The sequence below is a fragment of the Corythoichthys intestinalis genome, chromosome 12 (assembly GCF_030265065.1).
Source record: "Corythoichthys intestinalis isolate RoL2023-P3 chromosome 12, ASM3026506v1, whole genome shotgun sequence".
NCBI classification, from domain to species: domain Eukaryota; kingdom Metazoa; phylum Chordata; class Actinopteri; order Syngnathiformes; family Syngnathidae; genus Corythoichthys; species Corythoichthys intestinalis.
This window is the reverse complement of record NC_080406.1, coordinates 43572032-43590298: the sequence shown is the minus strand read 5'-3', so window position 1 is coordinate 43590298 and position 18267 is coordinate 43572032. Positions and strand designations below refer to the sequence as shown.

At 38.7% G+C, this 18267-nt stretch overlaps 1 protein-coding gene across 1 annotated transcript in view; it reads right to left on the bottom strand.

Moving 5' to 3' along the window:
- The window catches only part of LOC130926522 (G-protein coupled receptor 143-like), a 32983-nt gene extending 17183 nt beyond the window's left edge, over nt 1-15800 (bottom strand). Inside the window, exons 1-4 of the mRNA XM_057851447.1 lie at nt 15204-15800; nt 8312-8421; nt 8150-8244; nt 3773-3865 (exon numbers count right to left, since the gene is read on the bottom strand). Of these exons, the coding sequence (XP_057707430.1) occupies nt 3773-3865; nt 8150-8244; nt 8312-8421; nt 15204-15459 (554 nt within the window). The 5' untranslated portion in view covers nt 15460-15800. The remainder of the gene's footprint in view (nt 1-3772; nt 3866-8149; nt 8245-8311; nt 8422-15203) is intronic.
- Nucleotides 15801-18267: the final 2467 nt, after the last annotated feature.

Genomic DNA, 18267 nt, shown 5'->3' with positions numbered 1-18267 from the left:
GCATATTAGTAACTAGTTTAGATGTTCAATGTATTTCTTGTTGTTGTTTGTGTATGTGTTTCTTTTCTTTCTTCTCTTGTATTTCTTTTCTTCTGTCCCCCCATAATCCCTTCCTGTTCGCTGCTTTGTCATAATAAAAAGGTATTTTGAATGATCACAATGGGAGTATGTCAGACTCTCCATGTGAAACATTAAAATTGTTCAGAATCCGGGCACTTAGACTTCCATTCTCTGTGTCAAACAGCTGAACAGGACAGGTTTTAAAAAAAATAAATAAATAAAAAAAATTTAAAAAAAAAAAAAAAAAAGATGTGATTAGACGGGGTGGAGCATACAGAAATCCGCACTGTGAGGTGTCGAACCCAGTCATATGTGAAACACTTGTACGTGTGGAATCAGTATGTTGACATCCTTTTCTATGCTGCCTGATCGCTAATCCTGGCACCGACATTCTCTCCACTGAGTGTGCCTAATTGCACCCAGTCATGCATTAATTCCATTAGACTTGTGATAGTCCTACAGACTAGGGTCTGTAGGACTATCACAAGTCACATGACGTCACAACCACGCCTCCGCGCCATATTGTCCGTCTACTCGTCGTTTTGACGCATTACCGCTACGTAAATTCCTCCTATTATGGCATGTTTTTCTGCTCGTTAACATTAATAATCAAAATGGTGAAGGCGTGTGTGGCGGTTGGTTGCAATAACAGAGAAGATAGACGGAGAGACTTGAAGTTCTACCGTATTCCGAGAGACCCGGGGAAAAGAGCGAGATGGACTGCTGCAATTCGACGAGAAAACTGGGCACCAAACGATTACCACAGATTATGTAGTAGTCATTTTATATCTGGTAAGATGCATTTAATATATATTTAGAGGGTTTTGGGCTGACAACCACAATTAAGATCATTGCGAGGCTAATCGCCGACAACATACAGTTTCAAATTCAAGATGCTTATTTCTTCCACCATCATTACATTTTGAATAATATTTAGCTGGTACCAAGTGAAAGAAGCTGGCCTCGTCTACGGATCATCAGTTAAACAGGTGTGTCCAAACCTTTTGCAAAGGGGGCCAGATTTGGTGTGGTAAAAATGCAGGGGGCTACCTTGGCTGACTTACATAGAACAATATATTTAAACAAATTTTAGCAAGCCCTTCTGTGTGTCACATTTGCTTTATTATTATTATTTTTAATTCATAATTTCAACAGTGTCGTCTTTGTGGCGTTCTCTTTCGACACTCGGGCTCTTGCGAAATACTGCTGCTGTGAAATTAAACTAGCTTCAAGTTACTATAATTTCTCGCTGCGTATCTTCCCTGTAATGTTGTCGTACATGTCAGCGTGTCTTGTTCGGTAATATTATCGCGTCACATCGAACTCTTTGAAAACAGCGACTGTCTCTTTGCAAATGAGGCAGACACAGTTGTTGCGTATTTTATTGAAGAAATAGTCCAATATCCACCTATCCTTGAAGCGTCGGCCATCGCAGTCAACTTTTTTTTTTTTTTTTGATTGTCGCCATTTTAGAAATCACACGGGGTAATGATGCTTAGAGTGCTGCTGTTAAAGTTTTTCAAACTTTCGTGAGAATAGGCTGATTTTGTGTGGACAAGATAGTTGTAGATATCAGGATAGCAGATGTCAGGCAGAGAGGGCGAAGACAGCGGGTCGAAAAATATCGATTTAGGCATCAAATATGGATCTGGCGAATGGATAGACTGAAGCTTTTCCACATAACGCCTTTTATGCAACGCATGCAATGAGTTTACAGCGTCTTAAAGCACCGGGGCTTCCATGAATTGCTCTATAAACTGAACGACTAATTGAAACCATTGAGAATAGGGCTAAACAGAGACGGACAATATGGCGGCCGGATACAGCGACACGTCATTCTGTGACGTTGGTGAGTAGGGTCTATAGCAGTGCTTCTCAATTATTTTCTGTCACGCCCCCCCAAGGAAGACGTAAATGTTTCGCGCCCCCCCAAACTCTCTGCCGCCACTGTAAATAGTATCATTTGTCTATAAAATTACTATTATAAATACGCATCTGCCTAACATTGTGTCCTTTTTTTCTAATAAAGAAAAAAAGTAACATAGCTCAACTTATAATAAAGTATAACTTTATTAACATTGTTTTGTTTGTAACAGAGAAGACTTGACGTGCATCAATTTGCCTGAATTTAAAAAAAAAAAAAATTCACATCCAAACTAAAAAATACACTCAAGGTACATTTTTGACCATTTGATACAGAAAAATTAAATGCAATAAAATCAGTAAATAATACCAAATTAAAATTGATTAGAAACATTCACTCATGAGGACAATGTGCCAAAAAATTTGACCGAAAAAACATCTGAATAAAAGGGGGGAAAAAGTGTCCTTGGACAGGACAGTTTTTATTTTTGCTGCTCATAGTATTTACCTCCTTTGCAATGGTGTGGAGTTATTTTGCAATTAGCATGCTAACAATGCTCACTGGCTTACTGATATAACACTGACAAAGCAGGACGATTGTTGGCAATATTCGGCACGTTTTCACTGAAAAAATCAAGCGGCTTAACAATGAGATTGGGGTCTAATGTCTTTAAGTGGCGTCTTAATTGATTTGGCTTCTTGCTGTCTGCTATAATTATTTTTAGACACAGTAAACAGTGGTCTTTCATCATCACCCACTGTATTAAAAGTCAAAGCTAAAAGGCAAACGGCACGAAAAAAGCGCATTCACGGCGGCCGAGGTAGTGAGGGCAGTCGTCCTGACGATCCCAAGCCGAAAATGGCACTTCTTGGGCGGCGACGTGAGAACCGGACAAGACAGTGGGTCGCTGCGTGAGTGAGTCCGGTCGGAAAACGGCTTTCGAAAACGGCGGTGGCACACTGCTCTTCATATCTGTTGTCTGTGTGTGCTGAGTGCTCTTCCTTAGTTCAAAAATACTGCGCGCACTCTGAAAATGAGAGCGCCACTGCCACCTACTGAGTGGATGTGCAAGTACACTTTATTCCAGTACGGCAAAAAAAAACATGTTCCCCGAGGTCACATGCGCCCCCCCTGGCATTGCTCTGCGCCCCCCCAGGGGGGCGCGCCCCACTATTTGAGAAGTACTGGTCTATAGACAAGTGGAAATGCTGCGCGGGGGCCGCCCCACGGCCACGGCCCCTTCCCAGCCAATCAGGCGGGGTGAGCCAGCGCAGACCATCTCTCTTCCTGCAACTCCAGCAAAGTGGCTGTCGCCATACCCCCGGGACCCAGGGTGGTTCCCCGGACCATCCGCGTCCCTGTCAGCCGGCCTTCAAGGAAGGGATGAGGGGGCACGCTACTGCCCCGAACGCCCACCACTGTCCGCCCAACCAGCGCCGCAACCCCCAAACCGACACGGTACACCGCAGGACCTGCAGGGCCCACGAGGCTCAGGGCAGGACAGGCTCCCCACCCGGAGTGGGTGACACCCCAGTGACCCACGCCAGGGCCCAAGGAGGATAGAAAAGACAGGGGGAGGTGGAAGTAGGAGAGCGCCGAGAAGCCGCCGCGGGGCGGTGCGGGACTGGAGCCTTGACCCTCTCATAAAATTAATTTTCTATAGTTCTTGCCCTCATTAGAGTCACGAAAGAGTCAATATACCGTATTTAATTCTTTCACTGCCATTGACAGTAATAGACGCCCAATCCATTTTGACTTGAAGGGGCGATTATTCCCAGTCACAATGGATTGGACATCTATGGCCGTCAATGGCTGCAAATGAGTTAATGGCGGATCAAAAAGTCTTACTTGGAGATGGAGGGGTAGTAGAGCATGGCCACGCCCTCCACACACAACAGCAAAGCCAGACCCCATGTGATCATGTGGTACAGGATAATGGTGCTGAAGGAGAATAAGAACAAGTCATGAGTACGCAACACGTGTTGCAGCTCTTTGTCCTCCAACCCGCGCTTGACTTCTTACGACGCACTAAACCATGTGCTTCCATTCATTTAGCAAACTCTGAGAAAAGGATTCTAGCAGTGATTGCCATCAATGGTGGACTTTTTCTCGAAATAGTTGTCAATTTTATTTTAACTTTTTCTTTTAAAATCATTGCAAGTAATTCAAGGCAAGTTTTTAAAGAAAAAAAATACCCCAAAGAGCTTTACAAATGCATACTTGATATTGAAATATTTTGAAAAAGTTGCCATATTAGTAATACGGTAACACTATTACATGAATAAAATGTATAAAATATAAATATTTGAATAATTGTAATACAGGATAAAATGTTGGCATATTAGTACCATTGAATACATTGGGAAAAGACAGCAAAGGATCAATAATTATTAGAGATGTCCGATCACGTCAAGAATCGGAATCGGCAAAAAAATATTGGACATGCCTTTTTAAAAAATATATATATATATATATACATTTTTTTTTTTTATTAAATCGTTTTCTAATTGTATTTAACGTTACAGACATAATATGTTGCACTCATCCAGTCTTTAGTTTAGGTTTAAGGTAGGGTTATCAAATTTATCCCGATAACGGCGGTAATTACTTTTTAAAAAAATGTATCACATTAAAATATTTAACACAATTAATGCATGCGCTGCACGACCCACTCATGCATTGTCGCGCTCAATCTGTAATAGCGCCGTTTTACCTATATAGAGAGTTAAAAGGCAGCGTAAAATGAGTAGAGTGAATTTTGGCAGCCTTTGGAGCCTTTTTTTAATTGGCTAAAGCCTTACAATCCCTCTCTCTAAGATTAGAAATATCGTGGGAAGCAATGTGGGGAAGCAAGGTAGTAATTGCTCTTTTTTGTAACACCCTATGTTAATTCCCAACGCAGAGAAGATATATCAATTGATAGCACTACGCACAGTCATGGTTGCACTTCCCATCATGCATTTGGGCATGGCTACAGTATCATTTACTGAAAGCTCAACAAATAGACGAGATGGCAATATTTAGTCGCAATATACAAAGTCACATTTATCTTTTAAGAATTACAAGTCTTTCTATCCGTGGATCCCTCTCACAGAAAGAATGTTAATAATGTAAATGCCATCTTGAGGATTTATTGTCATAATAAAATGTATATATTCATCCGAGTTTTATTCATTTTTTTCTTAATGCATTGCCAAAATGTATATGATCGGGAAAAATTATCGGGAATGATTGGAATTGAATCGGGAGCAAAAAAAAAGCAATCGGATCGGGAAATATTGGGATCAGCAGATACTCAAACTAAAACGATCGGGATCGGATCGGGAGCAAAAAAACATGGACGGAACAACCCTAATAATTATAGAATAAATAAATGAATAAATGAGTGATATTAAACAAAAAATAAATGTATATATTTTGATTAAATGACATTTAGTTTTTAAAATAAATTATTTATAATGAAGACATCCCTTGATTTACACACTAACAAATAATAACAAATTATTATTAAAATGATTCCCTCTTCACATTATATTTAAGTACAGTGGTACCTCTACATACGAATTGACTTCGTTCCAGGACCTGGTTTGTAAGTCGAATTGGTCGTATGTCGAGCGGGATTTTCCCCTAAGAATAATTATAATTTGATTATTTCGTTCCATAGCCTACAAACCTACACTAAGTCCTTAATATACTAGTATACTGCTGGTACAATTACAAATAGCAATTACACATAGCAAAACCAATAAATTATAAATAGAAATCAGAAGAACATAATGATAATAATAGGGCTGGGCATAGTTTGAATTTTAAACAGTTCCAGTTCCACGTTTCGATTCCGGTTCCAAACGATCCTCGATTCTGATTCTTTTAATAGGCAGGGTAAAAGAAACTGCATAGTTTATATTAATTTCTTAAACTTCTCAATTATTTTTTTTAAATTATATGAACTTTCAATTAACTTTGCTATAAATTTCTTGCAGGGCTATTTTTAACTTGTATATACTGTAAATAATGGTCTATGAATTGATATGATATGATGAAGTTTCTTTCCACGCGAGTGCACTTTCACAAAGATGTTTATTTTTCAAAAGCTCACGGGGAGAACATTTACACATATTCTTTTGCCTATGTTTTGGAGTGTCTTATGCTGCAGGCATTTATTGTATTGCATCGTTTGTTAGTTAGTTAAGGGTCAGGCAGGAAGTGTTCTGTACTTTGATCTTAGGTTGACTACTTTTTAATTTTGATTTCTTTCTAAACTGATAAATTGTTCAGCCGTCAACAAGATGTCACTTTTAACTCTGGATTCTACAGTTTTTCTTTGTTTTGCTATGCGCGCTTGGCTTGTGAGTGGTGACTTACTGGAAGCAGCAGGCAAAAAGAACTTCCTACTTTACTTGGAAAAGAATCCTTGAGGTGTACAGACGTTACACAACTCCTCTGCACAACACATCGTTGGGAACCCTTGATAAAACAATATCTAAGTTTGCACGTTCTAACAGGGGGTCTGATATAATTTCGGTGTGTTTATTCTGTTTGTGTGTTTGTGAAGCGAAGCAACACGTTTTTGTGATGAGCTAAATTAGCCATTTCATTTGATTTGCTCATAATGGAGCTAGTCTCCATGTGGCCTCTTCGTGGTGTTCATCAGCTATTTTTATGGTCGGCGGTCAGGGCATTGAAACTTGGAATCCAAATGAAAAAATTTGAATGGTTCCGGGAGAACAGGAGTGTTAATCCTGGATCCCATCAATGCTCGATGCCCAACCCTAAAAAATAATATTGTAAAGAATCGGGTTCTAATATGGCGGTTGTGTTTTGCATGCTGTTCCTGAACGCACAGTGTGTATTCATATTTTTCTATCATTTCTATCTTAATTTCAATGGTAAGAGACACCTTTTCCCTTCTTTTCACCACCTGCACTAACCTTCCTGGGATCCATGTTGATTTAAAAAATGATGATGACCACGAAACGCAGTGTCGGCAATAAAATTAACTTACAAGATACAGTATATGCTCCGATAGTAGCTTAGCCCATGCTCGTACATAGAGGCATCCCAGCTGTGTGTGTTAGCGCACTGTCTAATCAAGTGGAGAAGTAGATGTGGCGTCCTTTTTGACTGAATATTCCAGCCTGGAACATTTATAATAATCCGTTGAAAATGAGCGATTTTTTGTTTCCCATCATTTTTTAGGGGAATTCTAAATAGGACAGCTATGCTACTGGCCAAGATTGCCATCCATTGAATATGGTACGCCCGTTGGTGGCTCTGTTAACATCTTTGGTGGGGCAAACTGAAACCCCGCTCGCAATTTTGGCGGTGCTCTCTGGCGTTTCATGGTCCACATCTTCAATCCTTGGCTCTCAGTCAGTAGTTGTTGTTGCTTTTGAAAGCTTAGGTTTGAAAAAATGATGTATATCCATCTTTCCTCTTCTATCCTTAGCTGTTTTTTTTTGGCTAAGCAAAACAAATGATCGACTCTAAGGTGCTCGTCACATGATCTGTTTGAAAAATAACTTTGACCCATTTTAAATTTTATTATATAACTTTTTTTTTTTTTTTTTTTTTAATAGACAACATTTTACCAGCAAAGTCTTAATTTTAAATGCATGTATTGGAAAACAAATACATGCAATGACATTTTTGGCCACCGGGGGGTATGTCCCCCGGCCCCCCCTTAATCTCTGCGTATGGTTGAGCATGTCGTCATGTGCCAAGACAAATGATGAGTCAAATTTTACGTCGGATGTCGAAAGACTCGTGTTGAGGTACCACTGTAAATTTCTTAACATAAAATGACAATTTAAATGTTTTGTTATTCAATTAGAATACAAATCTGATTTATTTGGTTTTATAAATATCAAGCTATCGACTATAAATTGATTTTCTCTTAAGACACTAAAACAACTTAATTTTTCTTTTATAATTCAGACAATTCTCAAAATATTATATTCTGGTTTTGCAATAATACACCTATAGTCTTGTAAAGATGTTCTTGCAATATTATGACCCCATTTTCATTTGGCATTGTTTCACTTTTGGAAAGACTAAAACAGTTCTACCCAATAGTGATTTAAAGTGAGAGCATCAAATTAAATTATTCTCATAAAGTAAATGATGTCGCATGTCCATTTGAACAGCTAAAATGAATTCGACATCTTCACCGTTGATGGCAGCGAACGAGTTAACACAAATGTGGTTCGTTTTTGTGTGCGTCACCTGATTCCCGCAGATGTCTTAACCACCAGAAAGACATCGACTGCGTAACAAAAGGTCCACCAGAAGGAAGCGCTGTAGAACAACTGGATCCACATCTGCAAAAGTGAACCTTTAAACAAGTGTAACTATGTATGTCGTCCCATTATGGGCAGGATGGCTTACTGCGCTGCCAAGGCAGAGGACGTCCGGCCAAGCGTCGGTGCTGTTGGCCACAGAGATTTGTTCAACTGCGTTGGGAAGGCCCAACCATAGAGAAGACCTCAAAAGAATACCTGGTAGTGACAAAATTGAGGTACTGTTACTCAAGGAGCGTAGGTTTGGTCTCAACATTGGTATGCATAACCTGCATGTACACTTTTTGCTGGGGACAGGACATTAATAAGACCAAACAGATTATTGAACGGGGTCAGGGCTACATTTCTCATAAATATGAACCTAAATAATTGATAGGCCAAATGATTAATGCAAAAATAAATCTGTATTGACATCTCTATCTACTTCTGCGAGACACTTGAGCACCCCTAGACTCAAACTAAAGTATTGTAAAAGTGATTTGGGAAAAAAATGAAAAAATATCTCGGCTATCCAAGGACCTGTCGACATCTGAGGGATACTAGACTACCTCAAGACTTGAACAAAAGTACTCTCACGAAATCCTGATGTGTGATTTCATTTCACAGATTATTTTTTTTCATGTCAGTTCATGTTCATGTTCATGTCAGTGTCCCCCTGAAGTGGACCCATTCTTGGATAGCTCCCTGTTTTTTTTTTTTTTTTTTTTTTTTAATTCGCACTCTGAAGCTACCGCGTTGCATTACCTTAATGCACATAATTCAAATAATGATCCTAATGAGGGATGGCTAGCTTAATATCGTTGTTCCTTGTGGAGGCTGGCCTGACCGAAGTAGTTTTGCAGGTTAGCAAGTTCAGACAGTTTAATGTTATGCTAACTGTGATGCAGGTTAGACTTTCAGAAGCAAAATTAGTGGTGTTTCCCCCACCTCCACAACATTGACACCTTTTTAGATTACTTGCAGTGACTGCTGCTGGCCAAAAAAACCTTTTAAAATCCCTCTTCTTCGAAGGGGGCGGAGGAGGCGGCATGTTGTTGACATGAATCTGTCGGGACTGTGTGAGTGTGGCAGGAGGGGCGGGGTCAAGTTATCAGCCAATCAAACGTGTGTTTAGGGGAAAAAAATGGACCGGCAACACCCTGAATCGGTTGCTAGCCACTCGCAGGGTACAATGAGATAAACAACCATTGCTGTTACTTATCATTGACCATAAACTCATCCATTAGAACCCAAACATTTAGCACAAAAGACAAGTTTACTTTCAGTTAATTCCTTGTACCTACAGTGAAAATCCAACTTGGAAACAATTTTACCGGCCAGATCGTAGACATATTCCGGCATTAAGGTCGACCCAGTTCACTGACGTGCACACCAGGCTCATTTTTTTCTATCATTTACATCTTAATTTAAATTGTTAGCGTCAACCTTTTACTTTTTAACCACTTGCACTAACCTTCTTGGGACTCATGTTGATTTCTCTCAAAAGAAAATCTGCCGTGCCTTTGTTTCTTGCGGGGAAACAACGAATTTGTGACGCTGCCATAAAACGTCCTATTTCGAGCATATCGTCATATGATAAGACAAATGACGTGTCAAATTTTACGTCACATGTCGAAAGGATTGTAGGTCGATGTGATTGTATGTTGAGGTACCACTGTATTACTAAAGATTGGAAAATGTTAGAATCAACTTTATTTTCTTGGTAAAAAATGAATGAAACCTGCTTAAAATGGTTTCCAGTGAACATTGGTATAAAGAAGAAAAGTCAACAACCACTGTGTTTTGTATCAAGGTGCTTGTATCAAACTACCAAAATATAAAAATGTTTGTAAAATGAGCTGTTCTTTGTAGAAACTAGTGTGTGCGTGAATGGTTGTTTGTCTCACTGTGCCCTGCGATCAGCTAGCAACCAATTCAGGGTGTACCCTGCCTACTGCCGATAGTTAACTGGGATAGGCTCCAGCACACCCACAAGCCTTGTGAAAATAAGTGGCACGGAAGATGAATGACTCAATGACCAATCAATTAACCCTGGCTAGGACAGTGGACATCTATTCAAAATGTATCCTTAGCTTAACTCATTCAATGCCAGCCAAGATCGCCGAGTATATGTTGTGCAGTTAGTAAAAGAGAGAAGTTGATATTGAAAACACCTATTGACGTCAAGAGACGTCCAATCCATTTCGAGATTGCACTGGCACCTTCCATTTAAAATCAAGGGGACATCTATTGGTCTCTATGGCAGCCAAAGAGTTAAGATAAAGTATGTGAAGTGACAAGCAATTTATAACACAATACAAAACAAAAATAAACAATAATAAAGCAATGAAATTCTCAAAGAAAGTTAAGCATGGGACTCATCTGATTTTTTCCCCAATTTATTAGTTTGTGTGTTTCTTTTTTTTTTAAGTTTTAACTTTAAAAATAATTTAACTGTATTACGATTTACATTGTCTATAGCCAATACATATATATGGCTGAAAACACAGACAAGGCTGAAAAAGCAGTTTCTGCTCTTGCACCCCTCTTTGCTTTTTTTTTTTAAACTGCTGTATTTTCAAAGGACTGTTGTGTTTGATAGAACAATATGTATATATGCTGGCATAGCAATTTTATGGCGCATTAAGCCCCCGAACTATTTTTAATTTGCCGGTTTTACCCTGGAGCAGGGCCGGCCCAGCCTATACGCAGACCATGCAGCTGCTTAGGGCCCCTGACCACCAGGGGGCCCCCAATCTGGCAATTGTTTAATTTGTGTTCGATTTTGTTTACTACAGTTTGCTTTATTTTACTTTTGTGAGTTTTGAGACTTGATTACAAGCTTAAAAAAATAAAATTTCTTCCTTAACTTCTTTCTTTCCTCTTTTAGAAAAAGGTTTGGCGCTATCTACTGTAAGTACTGACAATCATTTGGGGTGAGAAGTTTGAAGTATGCAGTGCAACAAAATCTGATTAATATACAAAATATGGACGTATGGGTTGGATTACATGTATGGGTTTGACAGTACACTGTGACGAAATGGTGGGCCAAAAATATGGGCCCCTTTGCATTATTTTGCTTAGGGTCCCAAAATGGCCTGGGCCGGCCCTACCCTGGAGACCCCCGTTAAGAGACACCGCGCAACCACTTTTGTTTCAAACCAGCCATAAAAATAAGGTAAGTAATTATATTTATTATTTGAAATGTCTATCATTTTTAGCTTACAATCAATACTTGACGTCTAATATTTAGTTTAAAAAAACAAAAACAAAAACGACTTTGTAAAATTATTCACCCGCATATTTTAAACTTTTAAACAAATTACGTCACAATGAAAAACATAGTGTCTGTAAATAGGTCACGGATATCTACCTCATTTCTATCGCTTAACTGTATTTTTTTTGTTTTTTTGTTACTGTCATATTTTCACCGATATTTTAGATGATAAATAATTGATCTAAATAAAGAAAAATTGAAGAAAAAAAAACATTTAAAAGGGTAAATATTTGAAAAAGAAAATCTCAACCACTCCTTGATGTCTGCGATTTCTGCAATGCGACCCTTGTTATATTACCGTGTTTCACCCATAAAATCCCCAACAAGTCCGGCTGTGGCCTTTCACTGCTGTGTCTTGACACTCAGTGAGACATGCTACACAGAGTTTTTGGGTCGAAACAAGGGAAGTACGCGATAATATCTCGTTAAAATCATGGTGTCTTTAATTATGCTCTCTCTTGCTCTCACCTCGAGTTAGGGTTTCTGGGTTTAATTTTTTTTATTTTATTTTATTTTTAAATGTCCTCCTGTTCAAAAAAAATTTCCCCAAAAAATTAAGATTTTAAGCTTTCCAATGATGTACATACCTGTCAAGTTGTACGGTTTCTGCGTAATTTGTACAAGTGAGCACTGATGTTTAAATGTGTACGCCGTACGTTCAAAATCTGTACGTTTTTCGTGCATTACCTTTTTTTTTCTCCGTTTGGATTTTGTCACCGTTTCGGCAATGAGACAATGTGCATTACTATGCGTTACTACGTTGGTTTGATGACGCGAGAAAAGTCAGAGACACGGAGAGAGAAGAGTGTTTGTTGTGACACCGTAGCAAACGCGATGCAAGGCGGCTCCGATATTTCCTGACTGTAGCCAACAGCCTACAATCTACGCCTAGGTATCACATGCATATAGAACTACATGCGAAATGACAGACTCGGTGGCGTTCGTAAACAGCCGCCATTTTAAAGCAATAGACTTCTCAGAAAGGCTCTGTTGTAATGAACCTTCCTAGCGAACCTGAGTAACTTTTAATCTAAAATACTCCTAAATCAGAAAAATCTTGACTTAAATCTATCTTTAAATGATGAAACAGTTTTAAGACTTTTGCATGTCGAAAGTAGACAGAAGGAAACCAATGCAAAAACGGGAGCAATTTTAACAACTTTAACAGTTGATTCAAAACATTAAGTGACTTCCAAACATAGCAAAGGTTACTATGTTTTTTTTGGTTTTTTTTTTAATGGAGAAAAAAAACATGAAAGGTAACACCAGTTACTTTGCCAAGTAACTAATTACTCTTACATTCAGGTAACTGAGTTACTAACTCAACTACCTTTTGGGAGAAGTAATTTGTAACTTTAATTAATTACTTTTTTAAAGTAAGATTAACAACACTAGTCATAAAGATGAAGTCTGCAGATTGAAAAGTGACGAAAGCGGAGATTTTATTCTGCCAATTTGCTGCCGAACATAATTAGACCGCAACTATTGCTGATCAGTTCTCAGAATTAGCAAAAGAAATGTTCCCTGACTCAAAGATTGCATCGGTAAGTTAATTTTATCAATTGACTTTTTTAATTTAAAATTGGACACACTATTATTACTATTATAAACTGTTCGTTAGACAGTTTTCGAATACCTTCAAGTCAAACTGAACTGCGAGCTGAAGTGCCATGATGTGCAGCCATCAAAAGACATGATAGAAACTGCCAAAAGTGCTACATACAATTGTAACAAAAGTCACTGTTAAATTTTAGTAATCAGGATGTACCTGAAGATATTGTTATTTGATTGCACCAGGTTATATGTTACAATATTACCTATGCATTCATATTATTTTAAAATTTGAGTTTTATTTTTGTTTTACAGTATATTGCACGCTATATAAAACGTTGTAAGATTAGTCACCAATTTGTAAAGGCATACGTCACTATTTGTAAGATTGCCAACGGCCTCGGGTTGACAGGTATGGATGTATCACACATGCATATACAGTGGGGCAAATAAGTATTTAGTCAACCACTAATTGTGCAAGTTCTCCCACTTGAAAATATTAGATAGGCCTGTAATTGTCAACATGGGTAAACCTCAACCATGAGACCATGAATGTGGGAAAAAAACCCAGAAAATCACATTGTTTGATTTTTAAAGAATTTATTTGCAAATCATGGTGGAAAATAAGTATTTGGTCAATACCAAAAGTTCATATCAATACTTTGTTATGTACCCTTTGTTGGCAATAACGGAGGCCAAACATTTTCTGTAACTCTTCACAAGCTTTTCGCACACTGTTGCTGGTATTTTGGCCCATTCCTCCATGCAGATCTCCTCTATACCAGTGATGTTTTGGGGCTGTCGTTGGGCAAAACAGACTTTCAATTCCCTCCACAGATTTTCTATGGTGTTGAGATCTGGAGACTGACTAGATGTGTACTGGCTTCAGCAGGGGGACACGTCTGGCAGTGCAGGATTTGAGTCCCTGGCGGCGCAATGTGTTACTGATAGTAGCCTTTGTCACTGTGGTCCCAGCTCTCTGTAGGTCATTCACTAGGTCCCCCCGTGTTGTTCTGGGATTTTTGCTCACCGTTCTTGTTATCATTTTGACGCCACGGGGTGAGATCTTGCATGGAGCCCCAGATCGAGGGAGATTATCAGTGGTCTTGCATGTCTTTCATTTTCTAATAATTGCTCCCACAGGTCATTTCTTTCCACCAAGCGTTTTACCTTTTGCAGATTCAGTCTTCCCAGCCTGGTGCAGGTCTACAATTTTGTCTCTGGTGTCCTTCGACTGTTCTTTGGTCTTGGTCATAGTGGAATTTGGAGTGTGACTGACTGAGATTGTGGACAGGCGTCTTTTATACTGATAATGAGTTAAAACAGGTGTCCTTAATACAGGTAACGAGTGGCGCCTCGTGTGACCTCGTTAGAAGAAGTTAGACCTCTTTGACAGCTAGATATCTTGCTTGTTTTTATGTGACCAAATACTTATTTTCGGCTCTAATTTGGAAATAAATTCTTTAAAAATCAAACTGTGATTTTCTGTTTTTTTTCCCCCATTCTGTCTCTTATGGTTGAGGTTTACCCATGTTGACAATTACAGGCCTCTCTAATCTTTTCAAGTAGGAGAACTTGCACAATTGGTGGTTGACTCAATACTTATTTGCCCCACTGTAGGACAATTTTAAAATTTTGCCAAATTGGAGGTTTCAGAGCAGAACCTCAAGTAACCTGAGTGTTTCCCACCATGTATATATATATATATATATATATATATATATATATATATATATATATATATATATATATATATATATATATATATATATGTATATATATATAGTTATATTAAAATTTTATTTGTTTTTATTTTTTTTTCCTGGCTATAGCAAAATACATAAAGGCAACACTAATAATCCAACTGGATGTCAAATAGAAGCCATATTGTCCTAATATTTTGGCTGCCAAAATATTAAAAACGATTTACACACTATTCGATTCATTGTTAACTTTATTTCAAAGGTAAAGGCAAACTTTTTTAATGAAGATCCATCAAAAGTATAGTAACAAAGTTTAAAAAAAGAAAAACAAAGAAAAAATTTTTTTTCGAATATATTCACTGTCATTGACAGCCAAAGACGTCATATCCATTAGATACTAGGATGGCTCAATCTCTCTCAGTCCAAATGGATTTGACGTCTTTCGCCGTCCATGGTAGCCGACGTGTTACCTGCACATCCCAAAATGTCACAGACGCTGATAATGAAAAGTATCCGCGACGACGAGGCTGGTCTGGGCAGCGGATACTGTCCGAGCCGCCTGTAGCCTTTCCTCTTGGGCAGGATCTGCAGCAGGGCGAAGAGCGCGCTGACTCCCGCGCTGACTGCCGTCAGAACGCCAAAGAGGAGCGGCTGGAAGGTGACCACCAGCTCGGTGGCCGCGTCCCGGTTGGAGCAGCAGAAGGTCTCCAGCCGCGGTGACGCCATGACTGCTCGACCCAGCCCGGCACGCCGACCAACCAGCCGGTTTACAGAGAGGCAAAGTGAAGAAAGAGAGTCCACTTAGTCCAATTCTTTGACTGCTCACATGGTGGCTGCATCATGTGCTTTCATTTAATCCCCTTGCAGCGCGCCTCGCCTCAACTCAACTAACAGCAAACTGCAATGCCCGAGGACTAAGAAAGGTCAAGTGGCCTTTAAAATTATTAGAATTTATAATCTTTACATCTGCTCAACCAAAAGGCTTCTGTCAATAATACTGTATACATGTCGTGCCATGCGTCTGATCCGTGCAATGGAAATATTTTATGATTACTATTTTTGTGCTGTTTCTTACTGTATGACAGCTTTTCCAATACATTAATAACGAGGAACAAATCTTATAAGATCTATCTACTGTATATGATTGTATGTGTCACAGTTTTTAACTTTATTATTATGATATTGTTAAAAATAAATAAATAAATAAAAATAAAACACAAAAAAAACGTGTTAAAATTTGTCATATTATTATTTCAAATGTGTATGAAAATTATCGGTGTAAAAACTTAAACATTATTTTCATTTGTTTTCTTTAGTGTGTGTAAATTGGAACTTTAAGTACAGTGGTATGAAAAAGTATCTGAAACCTTTTGGAATTTCTCACGTTTCTGCATAAAATCACCATCAAATGTGATCTGACCTTTGTCAAAATCACACAGATGTAAAAACAGTGTGCTTTAACTAAAACCACCCCAACATTTATAGGTTTTCATATTTTAATGAGGATAGCATGCAAACAATGACAGAAGGGGGAAAATAAGTAAGTGAACCCTCTACCCAAGGAGACTTAAAGAGCGATCGAAACCAAGTTTTACTAAACAATTTAAGTCAGATGTGTGCCCAATCACTGATGAGTGGTTTAAAGTTGCCCTGCCCACTGTAAAACACACACCTGGAAAGAACTGTCTTGATGAGAAGCATTGTCTGATGTGCATCATGGCTCGGTCAAAAGGGCTGTCTAAAGATCTGTGATCAAGGATTGTTGATTTGGATAAAGCTGGGAAAGGATACAAAACCCTCTCGAAAAGTCTCGAAAGTGGATGTTCATCAATCAACAGTCAGAAAAGTTGTCTACAAATGGACAGAGCGTGGCACCGTTGCTTCTCTCACAAGGAGTGGACTTGGACACTCCACAGAGGTTTTGACAAAAAAAATTGTGGACTGAAAGTTGAATTGTTTGGGAGTAACACTACGTCATGTGTGGAGAAAAAAATGGAACAGCTCACCAACATCAACACCTCATCCCCACCGTGAAGCATGTTGGAGGGAGCATCATGGTTTGGGGTTGTTTTACTGCCCCAGGGCCTGGACAACTTCATTCATGGAAGAATGAATTAAAAAGTTTATGGAGAAAAAATGGAACAGCACACCGACATCAACACTTCATCCCCACCGTGAAGAATGGTGGAGGAAGAATCATGATTTGGGGTTGTTTTACTGCCCCAGGACCTGGACAACTTCATTCATGGAAGAATTAATTCAAAAGTTTATCAGAACGTTTTGCAGGAAAACCTGAGGCCGTCTGTCAGAAAGTTGAAGCTAAAAAGAGGACGGATGCTGCAACAAGACAATGATCCAAAACACAGAAGTAAATCAACTTTAGAATAGTTTCAGAAGAACCAAATACACATTCTGGAGTGGCCAAGTCAAAGTCCAGACTTGAACCCCATTGAGATGCTGTGGCATGACCTAAAGACAGTCATTCATGCCAAACATCGCAGGAATCTGACTGAACAACAGCAGTTTTGTAGAGAAGAATGGGCCAATATTAGTCCTGATCGACGTGCCAGACTGATCTGATCTGCAGCTACCGGAACCATCTGGTTGAAGTTATTGCTGCCGGGGGGAGGGGGCATAAAATATTAAATTTGACGGTTCACTTACTTATTTTTGCCCCTTCCGTCATTGTTGGCATACTATCCTCATTAAAATATGAAAACTTATAAATGTTTGGCTGGTTTTAGTTAAAGCAGACACTGTTTTTACATCTGTGTGATATCGACAAAGATCAGATCACATTTAATGGTGATTTTATGCAGAAATGTGAGAACTTCCAAAAGGTTCAGGTACTTTTCCATACCACTCTACACTCTTTCCCCCACAATAAAAACAATTACACTAATATGGATAAGTTGATCTCTTATGGTAATATATAAACTTGTCCATAATATTCCATTCATTGTGGAGGTAAATAAACTTCCATTATATTTATTTTTAATAATATATATAAAATAATGTCTCTACACACAGAATTCTCAGGTTAAGACACTCCTGAATGGGAAAATATTGCCTCTTGTTAAGAAAGAAATTTGAGAATATGAAAGGCAAAAATACAGTATGGCTGGTACTCTCAGTTCCCTGTATATACAGTGGGGCAAATAAGTATTTAGTCAACCACTAAATGTGCAAGTTCTCCCACTTGAAAATATTAGAGTGGCCTATAATTGTAAACATGGGTAAGCCTCAACCATGAGAGACAGAATGTGAAAAAAAAAACAGAAAATCACATTGTTTGATTTTTAAAGAATGTATTTGCAAATCATGGTGGAAAATAAGTATTCGGTCAATACCAAAAGTTCATCCCAATACTTTGTTTATGTACCCTTTGTTGGCAATAACGGAGGCCAAACGTTTTTTGTAACTCTTCATAAGCTTTTCACACACTGTTGCTGGTATTTTGGCCCATTCCTCCATGCGGATCTCCTCTAGAGCAGTGATGTTTTGGGGCTGTTGTTGGGCAACACAGACTTTCAA